This window comes from Oncorhynchus mykiss, chromosome 15, assembly GCF_057628025.1.
Source record: "Oncorhynchus mykiss isolate SJ-2025 chromosome 15, ASM5762802v1, whole genome shotgun sequence".
Lineage (NCBI taxonomy): Eukaryota > Metazoa > Chordata > Actinopteri > Salmoniformes > Salmonidae > Oncorhynchus > Oncorhynchus mykiss.
In genome coordinates this window covers 23,706,115-23,722,500 of record NC_143036.1, presented here as the reverse complement: position 1 = coordinate 23,722,500, position 16,386 = coordinate 23,706,115, and the positions used below count along the sequence as shown (strand labels likewise).

At 40.0% G+C, this 16,386-nt stretch overlaps 1 protein-coding gene across 3 annotated transcripts in view; it reads right to left on the bottom strand.

Annotated features, from left to right (window-relative positions):
* Nucleotides 1-7,009, bottom strand: part of LOC110489812 (retinol dehydrogenase 12) — a 16,231-nt gene extending 9,222 nt beyond the window's left edge. Inside the window, exons 1-3 of one of the 3 annotated variants that reach the window (XM_090199647.1) lie at nucleotides 6,776-7,009; nucleotides 6,272-6,387; nucleotides 3,203-3,358 (exon numbers count right to left, since the gene is read on the bottom strand). In XM_090199647.1, coding sequence (XP_090055773.1) covers nucleotides 3,203-3,358; nucleotides 6,272-6,387; nucleotides 6,776-6,786 — 283 coding nt within the window. In that variant the 5' untranslated portion in view covers nucleotides 6,787-7,009. Of the gene's footprint in view, nucleotides 1-3,202; nucleotides 3,359-6,271; nucleotides 6,455-6,775 lie in introns of all 3 variants that reach the window. The other 2 variants (XM_090199648.1, XM_090199649.1) reach the window with 2 other exon arrangements.
* Between the last annotated feature and the right edge of the window lie 9,377 nt (nucleotides 7,010-16,386).

Here is a 16,386-nt window from a genome sequence, read left to right as displayed (position 1 = left end):
TTTCATATTCGCATATGTTGTAGCTTCGACCCCATTTCACATCTGAGGTTTTTGTGTTGTGCCCCGCCATCAGTTGAGACCCAAAACGAACACAGGGTGGGTGTCATTTCATCATAACTCATAGAATGGACCTATACATTCAGACCCCTGTAATATAGCTGGTGCACCATTGAAAATGTACATTAAATTGACATTTTAACTTCTAAGTACTGCCACAAAGATGACCGCTGGTCCACCCACTGTCGAAAGGCAACTTAAAATGGTCATGTCTATTCTATTATCTATATTTCAATATGTTTCTTATAGAGTATAGACAGTATAAGTTAAAACAGATATTCCCATTCAGGTCAACATTCTTCTCCAACCATCATTGTCAAATCAAATTTTATTTGTCACATACAAGTATTTAGCAGATGTTATTGCGGGTGTAGCGAAATACTTGTGTTTCTAGCTCCAACAGTGCAGTAATAGCTAAAAAGTAATATCTAACAATACCCACAATCCAAGTAAAGGAATTAAGAATATATAAATATTTAGATGAACAATGAGCGCCATAGACTAAGATACAGTAGAATAGGACAGAATACAGTATATATATGAGATGAGTAATGCAAAATATGTAAACATTACTTTCAAAGTGACTAGTGTTCCAATTATGAAAAGTGGCCAGTGATTTCAAGTCTATGTACAGGGCAGCAGCCTCTCATATGCTAGTGATGGCTATTTAACAGTCTGATTGCCTTGAGATAGAAGCTGATTTTCAGTCTCTCGGTCCCAGCTTTGATGCACCTGTACTGACCGCGCTTTCTGGATGATAGCAGGGTGAACAGGCAGTGGCTCAGGTGGTTTTTGTCCTTGATTATATTTTTGGCCTTCCTGTGACATTGGGTACTGTAGGTGTCCTGGAGGGCAGGTAGTTTGCCCCCGGTGATGCGTTGTGCAGATCGCACCACCCTCTGGAGAGCCCTGCGATTGTGGGAGGTGCAGTTGCCATACCAGGCTGTGATACAGCCCGACAGGAGGCTCTCAATTGTGCATCTGTAAAAGTTTGAGGGTTTTAGGTGCCAAGCCAAATTTCTTCTGCCTCCTAAGGTTGAAGAGGCGCTGTTGCACCTTCTTCACCACACTGTCTGTGTGGGTGGACCATTTTAGTTTGTCAGTGATGTGTACGCCAAGGAACATGAAACTTTCCACCTTCTCCACTGCGTTCCCGCCAATGTTGATAGGGGGGTGCGCCCTCTGCTGTTTCCTGAAGTCCACGATCAGCTTCTTTGTTTTGTTGATGTTGGGTGAGAGGTTATTTTCCTGGTACTACACTCCAAGGGACCTCACCTCCTCCCTTTAGGCAGTCTCGTCATTGTTGGTAATCAGGCCTACTACTGTTGCGTCGTCTGAAAACTTGATGATTGAGTTTGAGGCGTGCGCGGCCACGCAGTCAATGGTGAACGGGGAGTACAGGAGGGGGCTGAGCAAGCATCCTTGTGGGGCCCCAGCGTTGAGGATCAGCGAAGTGGAGATGTTGTTTCCTACCTTCACCACCTGGGGGCAGCCCGTCAGGAAGTCCAGGACCCAGTTGCATAGGACAGGGTTCAGACCCAGGGTATCGAGCTTAATGATGAGGTTAGAGGGTACTATGGTGTTGAATGCTGAGCTATAGTCAATGAACAGCATTCTTACATAGGTATGATGGGATAGAGCAGTGTGCCGTGCTATGGAGATGCATCGTCTGTGGATCTGTTGGGGCAGTAAGCAAATTAAAGTGGGTCTATAGTGACAGGTAGGGTAGAGGTGATATGATCCTTGAATAGTCTCTCAAAGCACTTCATGATGACAGAAGTGAGTGCTACGGGGCGATAGTCATTTAGTTCAGTTACCTTTGCTTTCTTGGGTAGAGGAACAATGGTGGACATCTTGAAACGTTTGGGGACAACAGACTGGGATAGGGAAAGATTGAATATGTCCATAAACACTCCAGCCAGCTGGTCTGCACATGCTCGGAGGACGTGGCTAGGGATGCCGTCTGGGCCGGCAGCCTTGCGAGGGTTAACACACTTAAATGTCTTACTCACATCGGCCACGGAGAAGGAGAGCCCCCAGTCCTTTGTAGCGGGCTGTGTCGGTGGCACTGTGTTCTCCTCATAGCGGGCAAAGGAGGCGTTTAGCTTGTCCGGAAGCAAGACATCGGTGTCCGTGACGTGGCTGGTTTTCCCTTTGTAGTCCGTGATTGTCTGTAGGTCTTGCCACATACATCTTGTGTCTGAGCCGTTGAATTGCGACTCCACTCTGTCTCTATACTGACGTTTTGCCTGTTTGAGTGCCTTGTATTCGGTCACCTTGCCATGGTTAAATTCAATGGTTCGCACATTCAGGTTTGAACTAATGTTGACATCTATCCACGGTTTCTGGTTAGGGTAGGTTTTAATAGTCAGTGGGTACAACATCTCCTATACACATCCTGATAAACTCAGTCACCGTATCAGTATATTCGTCTATGTTGTTCCCGTAAGTTACCCGGAACACATCCCAGTCGCGTGATCAAAACAATCTTGAAGCATGGATTCCAATTGGTCAGACCAGTGTTGAATTGTGGTACCATTTGAAAGTTTAAAATGTACTAAAATGGGAATTACATTGTTTCTGTCAAAACATGACACCCACACTGTATTCAAGAGCATGTTGTGTCTCAACCTATGGCAGGCACAACACAAAAACCTTCATGTAAAATAGGGTCTAAGCTACAACATATGCAAATAATAAAAATACAATTTTTAAAAAGTTTTTATAAATCTGAGTTTACACATTTTTAGATAAAGCATTACTATTTAGATTAAAAACATTTTTTTCCCAGAAATTATTAAATAGTTTGACAACCCTGTTTGTAAGCTTTTAAATTATATGAACTATATCTGAACTGTTTATATTTTCTAGTGATGAAGACATGGATGTGTCATGGTATGGTGGGGTATGCAAAATGGGTCAACTTTGAAAACCTCTCTCTTGTGAATGTTGTCATTCAGGTCCAAAAAGTCACTTTCTGAGCACTTCTACACTGGGCAAATATGTATGGAAGGTTTTTGTTCAAATCAAAAGGGGTGTTGTCAAAAAAAGTTTATGAAATCAAATGCATTTTCCCTATAGAGATTCCATGTGGAGTAACTAAGCAACTGAAAAAAGTTTCAAGTCATGTCTTATTCTGCCTCACCCTTGTTAATGGTCTCTGCAAACTGGCGGATGGACTTGGTGTCTGACAAATCAAGCTTCTTGATGACAACATTTTGGCTGCCAGAGCCTTCTATGACTTCTTTCAGGGCCCCCTCAGCTTTCTCCATGTCTCTGCAGGCCATGATTATCCTGGCCCCTGTGAAGAAATTGTGGGGGGAATATTATTAAATTATTCCAGCTCAATCAGAATTCAACTCAGGATGTCAATCATACAGGCTTTTCAGGAGGATATTGGACAGAACATTCATATCTACATTAAAATATATTTATATTAGAAAATGTAAGAATCTCACAAATAACAAATAATAACCATTAGCAACCCCTGCTGGACAGTCACACACCAACAAGCCTGTCTGGCATAGGATGCTATCCAGTTGTGTATTGCTATTTTCTAGGTGATTTTATTAATCGTTTAAAAAAGTAAATGTGTCATAATTTCCTCAAAGTTTGTACCGACAGATGTATCCAATTGAATAGCATATCCTTACAGAATATACATAAAACGCATCCTCTGCCCACACATATCTCAATCAGTTTCATGGGAATAAGCATTTATATATTCTTGAATGACTATTTTGGGAGTGAATTAGAGGAGATGGTGTTAAACTATTAGCCTTTCTTGTATTTTGTTTCAATCAAAGCATAGTCCATTTGGAAAGTGTTCAGACCCCTTGACTTTTTCACGTTACAGCCTTATTCTAACATGGATGAAAATTGTATTTTCCCCTCATCAAGCTAAAACACAATAAATACCCCATGATGACAAAGCAAAAACAGGTTTAGAAATTTTAGCAAATGAAAATATATATATCACATTTACATAAGTATTCAGACCCTTTACTCAGTACTTTGTTGAAGCATCTTCGGCAGCGATTACAGCTTTGAGTCTTCTTGGGTATGACGCTACAAGCTTGGCACTCCTGTATTTGGGGAGTTTCTCACATTCTTCTCTGCAGATCCTCAAGCTCTGTCAGGTTGGACGGGGAGCGTCGCGGCACAGCTATTTTCAGGTCTCTCCCGAGATGTTCGATCGGGTTCAAGTCCGGACTCTGTCTGGACCACTCAAGGATATTCAGCAACTTGTCCCGAAGCCACTCCTGCGTTGTCTTGGCTGTGTTTTCTTAGGGTCAATGTCCTGTTGGAAGGTGAACCTTCGCCCCAGTCTGAGGTCCTGAGCACTCTAGAGAAGGTTTTCATGGAGCTCTGTACTTTGCTCCCTTCATCTTTCCCTCGATCCTGACTAGTCTCACTGTCCCTGCCTCTGAAAAACATCCCCACAGCATGATGCTGCCACCACTATGCTTCACCGTAGAGATGGTGCTAGGTTTCCTCCATATGTGATGCTTGGCATTCAGGCCAAATAGTTTCATCTGACCAGAGAACCTGGTTTCTCATGGTCTGAGTCTTTAGGTGCCTTTTGGCAAACTCCAAGCGGGCTGTCATGTGCCTTTTACTGAGGAGTGGCTTCCGTCTGGCCACTCTACCATAAAGGCCTGATTGGTGGAATGATGCAGAGATGGGAGAACTTTCCAGAAGGACAACCATCTCCACAGAGGAACTCTGGAGCTCTGTCAGAGTGACCATCAGGTTCTTGGCCACCTCCCTGACCAAAGCCCTTCTCCCCCGATTGTTCAGTTTGGCCAGGTGGTCAGCTCTAGGAAGAGTCTTGGTGGTTCCAAACTTCTTCCATTTAAGAATCATGGAGGCCACTGTGTTCTTGGGGACCTTCAATAATGCAGACATTTTTTGGTACCCTTCTCCAGATCTGTGCCTCGACCCAATCCTGTCTCGGAGCTCTACAGACATTTCCTTTGACCTCATGGCTTGGTTTTTGCTCTGCCATGCACGGTCAACTGTGAGACCTTATATAGACAGGTGTGTGCCTTTCCAAATCATGTCCAATCAATAAAATTTACCAGAGGTGGACTCCAATCAAGGTGTAGAAACATCAAGACTTATCAATGGAAACAGTATCTGTTTATTTTTTAATACATTTACAAAAATCTTTTCACTTTGTCATTATGGGGTATTGTCTGTAGGAAAAAATAATTTAATACATTTTAGAATAAGGCTGTAACGTAACAAAATGTGGAAGGGGTCTGAATACTTTACGAATGCACAGAATATCCTGCCTAGTGGCTCTGAGCTGTCTGTTTAAACTACCAGCACACAGCTCAGACACCCATGCATACCCCACAACAGGCACATGAGAAAACTATTCAGCTAATCATCCTAAAATCTCATTAGAAACGAGGAGTTTTTGGTGTAACAGTAATGTTACAGGCTTACTATGCCATGGTATTTGGTTCTGTTATTTAAAATGCTAATGAATCATTATGTGATCGTGCGAGACATTGATTCAGCTTTAATCTAATTTACTAAATGATCACCATAGTTAGAAGTGGTCATTTATTTGTAATAATAATAATGATCTTCTATTTGTAATAATAATAATTGATGAGTATGACTATTAGGCGTAGGCAACAGATCATTAGTCATTTTAAGCGACTGGAGGCCCCTTCCTGGAACAGAAAGGAAGTGAACATAAATCATTGCACAGACACCAGAGAGAACAAACCACCAAACCTACTACACAGATTTATTTGGTTTGTCATCCTATAGTTTTTCATGAAATGTTGGTAATTAATATAATTTATTTACAATGAATCAGAATTCATTTTCCAGAAATAGTTTTACCAGCTCCGCTCCTCCGCGCTCCAGCAGCATATACTACTACTACTGCGTGTTGTATTATGATTACATAGAAGCTTCAGCAAATTGATGAGAATCCGTAATACAACTGATTCTACAAATTGCAAAGTCAAATCAGTTGATCATGTGTTTCACTGCTTGGCATCCATGAGCAAATATGGGCTCCAAAGTGTTTTTGACTAGGAAGCGAGGAGAGAGGATTTGTGGAATCAAGAAAAGACCAATTGAGAAATAGCCCAAGACGCATTCAACAGGTCATGGTGAAACATCTTACATAACTGTTACAACACATTCTTGTATGGAAACATCATGGATTTATGTATCACTGTAGGTCTACCTCTCTTTGCCAGGTCCAGCGCTGTCTCTTTGCCAATACCAGTGTTGGCTCCAGTTATGAGCACTGTTTTGCCATCAAGTCTGTCTGTGGATGACCATGTTCTCCGGAAGAGATATCTAAGACATTGAGGGAAATCACTTTTTTCCCTCTGCAATGACTCAGTAGGCCATAGGGTGTGGACCCCTGGTAATAAAAAAAAGTGCGGAACAACTCTACCTACAAGGATAACGAATTTAAATGGAAAGACAATTTTCCAACCACTGTTGAGCTAACATTAGAGAAATATAATCGTTAGGTAATTATCCACACAAATGCCAACAAGCCAGGCTGTGGCAGTTTTGATTACATAAGTAACGTTATACACAAATATTATCCACAACATAAGCAGCTCAGTGATTATACTATACGTACTTCTTGATCGGGTACAATTCGTTGTGAAATAGATACAAGTTAGTAAATTTGCCTATGCCAGAACAACATTTAAATAATTGCCGCTATACTCACCCAAACGGCATTTCGAAGCAGAGCTACAAATGATGGTACTGAAATAATTCCGAACTCTTAATCCTCAATTGATTCGCCTATATTGAAATCAATACACCCGCATTTGCATCCAATATTTCGCATCTGATTTACAGCCAAGCTTCGACAGCATGTCAAAAGTAAAATTCTACTCATTAGCAGATAACTTGATGAATGCGGAAGCAGACGTTTCATTGGCTGTCACTGTGTCACATGGGTGATTTTAGCCAATACAATCGTTGCAGGGAAATACAATACTTGGATTTTGACGAGACATGAGGCAATTCTGATACCTGGCCACAAGAAACAACAAGAAAAAGAAGAGTATAATACACTTTTTTTTATAGAAATAATATATATATTTTTTTACATAAAGGTAAATGTTCTACCAAATATTTGTTGTATTTATATTTATATTTAATATGGATCCCCATTAGCCAAGGCAGCAGCTGCTCTTCCTGGGGTCCAGCAAAAATGAAGGCAGATATCATTTTTACAACATATACATTTCACAACACATTAAGTGTGTGCCCACATGCCAATACTCTACTACCACATATCTACAACATAAAATCTATGTGTACCTGTGTGTATAGTGCATATGTTATTGTGTGTGCATGTGTGCGTGCGTGTGTCTGTGCATGTCTCTTCACAGTCCCCACTGTTCCATAAGGTGTATTTCATCAGTTTTTTAAATCTGATTCACGGTTTGCATGAGTTACTTGATGTGGAATAGAGTTCCATGTAGTCATGGCTCTATGTAGTAATGTGCGTCTCCCATAACCTGTTCTGGACTTGGGGACTGTGAAGAGACCTCAGGTGGCATGTCTTGTGGGCTATGCATGGGTGTCTGAGCTGTGTGCTGGTAGATTAGATAGACAGCTCAGTGCATTCCATATGTCAATACTTTTCAGAAATACAAGTAGTGATGCAGTCGATCTCTTCTCTACTTTGAGCCAGGAGAGATTGACATGCATATTATTAATGTTAGCTCTCTGTGTACATTTAAGGGCCAGCCATGCTGCCCTGTTCTGGGCCAATTATGATTTTCCTAAGTCACTCTTTGTGGCATCTGACCACACGACTAGACAGTAGTCCAGGTGAAATAAAACTAGGGCCTGTAGGACCTGCCATGTTGATAATGTTGTTAAGAAGGCAAAGCTGCGCTTTATAACGGACATACCTCTCCACATCTTAGGTACTGTTGCATCAATATGTTTTGACCATGACAGTTTGCAATCCAGGGTTACTCCAAGGAGTTTAGTTTCCTAATCTTCCTTCAATAATTGTGCCTGCTCCATTAATCAAAATTATGTTTTTATAGTAGTGTAGTAATTGGATGAATAAATAGGCCTATGCATGGGACAGTAGATTAAATACGTATGCTTCGTGTAGGGATGAGGGAAATTAGCTTTAGAAGAATCAACAATGGTATTGTTTCATTGGCTCATAGCTAAGCGACTTAACTCCAAGTTAGAGATATATAACTATATATATAACTATATATAATATGTCAAACCTGAAGTTAAGTCCCTTAACAAGTTGGCTCGATGATGCTACCTGTTTGGACTGTTAGCATGCTAACAATGATGAAGTAGTATATCCTTGTGGTATATCAGTTATTTAAGCCAATATTTCCTAATGTCTGACTTTTAAAAAGAGTGGGATGAAAGTGCTCAGACATTTCTCATGAGATCACATCGTGTCTTTGGTGATGTAGGCCAACGCCTATCTGTAAAGTTACATGTAAATGTATGTAAATTAAATGCACGAGTAGCTTTAATTCATAGTCAAGCATAATTAGGCAAATTCAGGTTAAAGAACTTATTGAAGATATTGACTGATTAAACGTACTTAATCTTTGCACTGCGTGTCCATTAATGCCCACTAGATGGAGTACTTCAATCAATAAAACCTTATTTTGCCTTTCAAATCAAATCAAATGTGTTATTGGTCACATACACATATTTAGCAGATGTCATTGCGGGTGTAGCGAATTGCTTGTGTTCATAGCTCCAACAGTGCAGTAGTATCTAACAATTCACAACTAAACACACAATCTAAAAGTAAAATCATGAGATTAAGAAATATATAAATATTATGACGAGCAATGTGGGAGTGGCATTGACTAAAATACAGTAGAATAGAAGACAGTGTATACATATGAAATGAGTAAAGCAGTATGTAAACATTATTAAAGTGACTATTGTTCCAATATCAGCATTATTCCCGAGGGTCTTTCACTTGTTATTACTTTTTAAGCTGGAAAAATGGCTAAACACCACCTTAATTGATGTGTAAGTTGTTGATGAAGAGAAACATAGTTGATGCAATTCTGATGAAAAGGTGGTCTGGTAGGAAATTGAAAACATTTCAACATGTGAAATGGGGTAAAGCACGGCGATGAAAACATGGGGCTTCATTTGAACTTCATGCTGACTTAGTTAGAGGACAATAGCAATGGATTATGGACAGGACAGTCACACTAGCTGTGCCAATCATTGCTTTAAGCCCATGGCCATGCTTTCTTGGCGTCATATGCCTCTTGTCCTACAGTATGTGTGGTTCATTGACTAAATAGAGGTTTGGATTCTCTCCAGTGCACGCAGCCAGTATGGGCATGGGCGTGATGGTGGGTTTTGGAAAGGTGCAGAGACCACTGCTGTGGATACCCCAATCTCTGACACACAGTTTGTGGAAATGTATCCTCTGAGGTTTCTCCATTTTGGGCTCCAATCGCTGTATAAAATGTGTAAGCAATTTTCTGCATCTAAAGCAGCTTGATTGGGAGCCATGTTTTCAGTCACTGTTGCTACTGTTACTGTTTTTCAAGGGCGTTTGAATAATCCGACTGCATGTGTGAGAGTTTTAACGTGTTTCACAAGTCACCTTTTCTACCCGACTTGAAGTTCGAGTTTCGTTCATAGTAGTCAGGATATAACATAGTCTTTGCAGTTGTTGAAGTTTGGTGAAGTGTTACCTGACATGTAGCTTTAGTGACTGCCTGACCCCTCCAACATCATTTTTTTTTGCCATTGCCATATGAGAGATTCCATATGGAAATAATGTTACATTTTATAACAACGTTCATAAAAATGCAATTTTAGCAGCATTTTTATACACGTTTTATATTATAAACACTTATAAATTGCAACGCTTATAATGCTTATCGGTTGTTCCAATAACATGAAATAAATAATAATCTTCAGAGATGATTTTGTCAAGGCAACAAAATAACTAGGGCTTTACAATGATGGTGAGACATGGATACATTTTTTGATGAAGAGGGTAGAAATGTTCCTGGAAGTGACACAGTGTTGATGGAGGGACATGCCAAAATGCTGAATTTTGGCACTTTAGCAAGCCTTTATTCCAATTGTTTTTTTATTGCATTCTCCATGTGTTCTATATTAAAGAGCACTTCATTTAATGTAACAGGCTTAGAAAAGTATATATTGATGCACAATTTCTACTTAAAATATAAAAGGGACACAAAAAGCTCTCATTTTGTGGAATGACCCTTATACACGCTCATAAATGTTTATAAATATGTACAAATAATAAAATATTCATGAAATAGGCCTATTAATTATTTTTTTTAATGAAAGTTGTTATAAAGTGTTACCCTAATACTAATTTCTGGTATGTTTTTCACTTATGTCTCATTGTTTATGATGTCTTACTCTCAGACGACACGGATACTATTATGGCCTGTTGTGTTGATTGAAAACAATGACTTAGTGTCGAAAATGTTTCCTTCTGAGCGTTCAGCGTCTGGTGTGTTAGGATACAAAATCATCTTGCGAGGTAAGACCCCATTGACAGCCCAGAAACATTTGGAACGAGTTAGCTTCTTCCTGACATACGTATGGGCTTCCTGACATATGGGATACAAATGTAATGAGTCACTCCTCAAAGTGTATTTTCTTGCTATGTAGTTCATTGCTTTTTAAGAGACAGTTGTTATTTCTGTGTAATATAGTATGACATAGTATACACCAACCATTTAATTCTAACGTTTACGTTTTAGCTAAAGTTCCTTGTGGTTGACACATATCTTCTGCTGGTAATAGTGAACCCAGAGGGGGTCTCAGCTGTATATCAGATATAAAATTGATAAACCAGTTTATTAAGACATTTAACCACGGCTCCAAATCTAGCTTTGAACAGAGCAGATTAGAAACAGAAACCATCATCACCGGATGGATCTTCCTTTAATTGCTTCCATCCCTGTTTGAGTTAGTTTGTTTTCTAATGGTTCACTCACATTTGTTTTTCATTTGCCAGATTTACAACTTCACTACCGGGAGGACCCCTCCGACTTGATCCAAGATGTCACCCACTAGGGGAAGTTGTCTTGTGTGTCAGTGCAAAATGTGCTGATGGAGGGAAACTGGGTGTCTGTCTGGGTCAGGACCCAGGAGCCTAGGTTCTTCTTTCTGAGTTATGACCTAATGTAAACTGCCACTTGGAGCTCATATCCATGTGTGTGTGCATGAAACACACACATATGGACAATTATCACATTTAATAGAGGTTAGTTCTTTATTGAAGTCATTATCTCACCCTACAGGACAGACAGAAAAAAATACAGCACACACAAACACACACTGTTATGGTGTTTTGTGATTTTAGGGATGCAAAATATTAAAAGAGTTTAGGGTGGTGACATGCAGAGCAAATTTGAATCTAAAAAGCAGTAGTATACAGTAATGTGTTGAAAGGTTCCAGGTACTCTTTGTGCCAGGTACTCAGAGCACTGCCTAGCATGTTGGCCCAGTGCTGTATCAAAACAGACACCCTGTGAATAACTGATCCCCTCTATTATCACGCCTGACTGCCACTAACAGGACTAGACAATGGAGTTAAAACCATACGGCACCTGAGGCAAAAGCTTTAAAGCCTATAGCGTGTGTTTGTGTGTGTGTGTGTGTGTGTGTGTGTGTGTGTGTGTGTGTGTGTGTGTGTGTGCGTGCGTGTGTGTGTGTAAGTGAGAGTGGCAGTACAGCAAAATATTTAAAGCCTGTAGCGTGTGTGTGTGTGTGTGTGTGTGTGTGTGTGTGTGTGTGTACCACTTCACAGCATGCAGTGGTCTGTTTGATGATAACGTGTGAGACAAAACACGTCAGCGCCAGGTCTTCGGTAGGGTAGCTTAGATCCATTCAAAACAGTGCACCCGGCTTGCCACACAAGCAGAGATGAAAGAGAAGTGTGCAAACGTACAGTACGAAATGTTGACAACTATTTAAAGGTGACAATACAAATAATATGTTTTTTCTTTGTATTTAGTCAGTTATTCTTTAGTCATTCCAGTGGTATTTATTCAATGTCAATTCGAAGTGAAAAGTATTGGTCTATAGACTCTACATTGTGTATGCCCTCCGGAGGTTTCTTACTGAACCCATTAACCTTGTATCTAGAGATTTACTTCCACTATGTTGCTCCTGGCACATTTGGTCAATCACAAGCCTGTAGAATATAATATCAGTTTATAAATGTACTGTGGATATTTTGTTTGCTTTCATTCTTTCAAAGGATATCATTGAGGCTGTGAATACTTTGTGAGATGTCAAAAGTCATTCTTTGTTGCTTTGCTGTCCACTGTCCTTGGTTGTGAATCTCTAGTCTTGATCATTGTCTTGTTCTAAGTCAGGGGTGCACTACTCATTTTGACATGAGGTCAAATACTCAGAATGGAACTAAAAAGGTTGAGAAATAGAACAGAAGCAATATAGACTAAAGATACAAGATAATCTACATTCTCTTCCAACAGTTTCCTGCGGAGTGCTGGTTGATGTGAGTTTGCATACAGGCCTCTTTTACTGAGTTGTGTCAATGAATAGATTAAAGAGATGAAGGGAAGAGGAAGTGGTCAACCTCTCGCTGACCTTTCAGCTCCAGTTAAACATTTTCAAGTCTGCCGCTGACCAGTGGATGACTGGCTTCCAAGTTATGGTTGTTTCTGGAAATGTTGATTTTTACAGAAGTTAGACATTTGTGTTCAAAGATTAAGAGGTCGATTTTGGAGGACAATATGTTAGTAAAACGTTCTTTGAAGACAGTAATCAGGTTTCCATCCAACCTTTTTATGCGAGTACGTGTTGGATAAAATAATGTCACGACAGGCCTGATGGAAACAGCAAATTGTTGGTAAACTTTCCAAATGTTGACAAAAACAAAGTATGCTAAACAAGTTGGGATATTTTTGTGTCTTAAAAATGTCTTATGAAAGAAATGGCGGTGGAAACACTTTTATGCGCAAATATTAATATACCGTAATAACCGTCATATCGAATTAAGCTTGGAGTCACGCGATGATATGTTATGTGGTCATCCCACCATGACTCTGGAAATCATGCAGTTTATTAGGCAATAGATGACATATTAATAATAATGTAATGATAATGAACCACCGGGTGGGGAAAGTGTACGGTGATGAGCTTGATTCTCCTTTCCAATAAATAATGAGGGTCTTATTCTGGTGACATGATGATTGATTCTTGGCTGCCGTTTAACAAATACAAATGATTTCGCTCTTTTGTCCATAATAATCTCATAATGTAGGCTACACCCGCACTATATCTGCGAGTTGTTGGCTAGAGAGCGCGCGTACCAAACCCATCAGTAGAGTTGAAAATGTGATGGAAACTGATTTAATTTGTATATTTTTTTCAGTTAATTAATTTTACCACAAAATTAATTTTTCTGTACGCCAACGTCATCACGCACAGCACATACTTGTATCTGCAACAAGTTCGTTTTGACGGAAACACGTCTCTGGTGGGCACATTTGCATATTATTTTAATGCATATTTTAGAATATTTACATGAAAATCTGTCGCCACTTGGATAGAAACCTAGCGAATGTCACAAATGCCTTCTGTCTGCAGTCTGCAGTCAACTTTTCATTTAAGAAAATGTAAGGAACGCCTCTATGCTTGCCGCAAATGTCTCAGGTTATGTTGCTGTGCTTTATAATTGCTCCCCAAATGACTAAATCAACATAGCATAAAAAATAGAGGCCCTGTACCATCTCGATAGTGCTATGTTGACTTACTCATTCTGCAGATAATGTCTACCAAGCTGCTGCCCACGATTGGTGCAGCCCACTACTTTTAATTATCGAATATATTCAATCAGTCAGTTACACTGAACAGTGATAGATGTCAAACCCAAGGCTGCTGCATTCACTTATGTGAGTCCTATAGGGCAGTTTACACTGAAAGCGTTTTTCCATCCCAAAAAATGTATTTCAGATAAATACATGTTTTGCAATGCACAAAAAAATATAATCCGGTGTGCGACCCACCTGGACCCCTGTCCCAACCCACAGTTTGAGAACTACTGCTATAGGGTGATGCTAGATCAGCACAATGATGCCCGGGAGGGAACTATTGCCAGAAAAGGATTATGCTAAGGAATTTTGCTGAAATCCTCCTACTGTACATGGGTTATGAAAGTTGTCATAAAGATTTACCCTGTGTGTGTGTGTGTGTGTGTGTGTGTGTGTGTGTGTGTGTGTGTGTGTGTGTGTGTGTGTGTGTGTATGTGTGTGTGTGTGTGTGTGTGTGTGTGTGTGTGTGTGTGTGTGTGTGTGTGTGTGTGTGTGTGTGTGTGTTTGTGTGTGTGTGTGTGTGTGTGTGCGTGTGCGTGTGTATCACGTCACAGCATGCACTGGTCTGCTGACATAATCTTCACCCCCTCCAAAACAGGATTACACAACTGTCATTGTCCAACGGGTGGCATCGTGTGAACACTAACTTTCAGATCAAAACCCACAATGCACTGTGCTCTGACTCACACTCTGTTTAGATTGGTGGAAGCAGGGGAAAAGACAGAACTGGCAAAAAAAATATAGAATATATTACATCAAACAATAGTGAAACATAATGACACTTTTACAGCACAATCTCAGGACAAAGTGTGTTAGAAACATACACGGATGTGATATGCCAGGCTTGTTAAGGGTTTTCGAATATGAGTGTTAATTTCCGAAGTCCCTTGTGTGGGTCACTAGGAATGGCAGTTGCAATGCATTGCAATTGATGAGACACTAAATGTTCATTCATGTTTATTAGAACTGAATGTTTCGCCACAACATTCAGCTTGAAATCAATGGAAATGCAAAATGAGGGCTTAATCAATGAAGCCCTTCTCCATTCAAAACAGATGACAGCTGGCTTAAAATGGGGCAGCAGTATGGGATGGGTTAATGTCATGTATAGAACCATACACTGAGCACTGTCCAGGTTGTGTGCAAAAGGCATGCCTCTGCTACAACGACTCAAGCTTACTAATGCTTGAGCCCAGACTAATCTTAAAGGGACTATGGTTAAGAATGCAGTGGGATTTACTGTACATTGATTCTAAAGCCCGCTATAGCAGCGACTGATTGTGTTGGGAGCCATGATTACTACAAGTTTAGATAACTGGCTAGACTAATTTACCAATCTAAAAATTGTTAGCGGACATGGCTGACATAACCACATTTCGGGAACTTGCACCTTGTGTATTCTACTATTTTGATTCTGAACAGTAAGTTGAGACCTCGACTGAGTAAAAAAAACATTTGTTAAAAAAATTAATCATGTATGCCTGGAGCCGGCCCTGTCAACTTCTGGAAACCACCCTGAAGCCAATGTCTATCATGATCTATCATCACAGAAGACAAGCATTGCACTCCAAGTCCTTCCTGTTGCAGATCTTTATTTCATGAAGATGGTTCCCACTCTCACCCCACAGGGTGATATAATATGCAGGCATGTGAACTACAGTCAAGCAAGCCGTTGTCTGGAGAGTTGGTGAGCTGGTGTTGTTTAAATGGTTTGTACAGTATCCTACAAGCTTCCTCTTTGAGTTCACTTTCTCTCTCTCTCTCTCTCTCTTAACTTAAATCACACAGACACATGGTGGTAGAACCCACACAAGATGAATCCTTCATTCATTCATCCACTCTGTGTGTTTCCTTTCTCTTTTTTTTATTCCACATGCAAGCCTTCCTGAGTACATTTTCTACATAGGATTTTTCCTTTTTCTGGGAAGTCAGACTCCATGTTTTATAAGTCGGTGTGATAACCTTTTGAGGATAAAGCTTTAATCTGAAATCTGCTTTACAGATGTTTGTGTTCATCTACTTTGCAGTTGCTTCATTCATTAGTGGCATGTGTGTTGTGAGCTAGAGAGACAGAGACAGAGAGACAAGAGTAAAGATTTTTTTTACACCCTTTGCATAACATTTACAACATTTGTGTGTTGATAAAAATAAGTCAAGAACAAGAAACATGGGCGCTAATTAAAATTGGTTTCAAATATTTGAATCACATCAAAGGCCTCCGTTTTCAGTCAGTTACACAACAGTAAATGAATGACAAATGAGGTGAACGTCAAGTTCTCATCAGTGAATATAAAATAGAAATGACATAATCATATACTTCGTGACTTTTTACAGATTAAAAAAACCTAGACAGATCCAATATGACAATCACATCAATTGAATTAAGCGAAAATGATTCGTCATGGACCAAATTAGAGCAGTCTCTCACTGCTCCCTCCAACCGGTCTATTTGTACAGTATATATAGCCTTACATAAAGA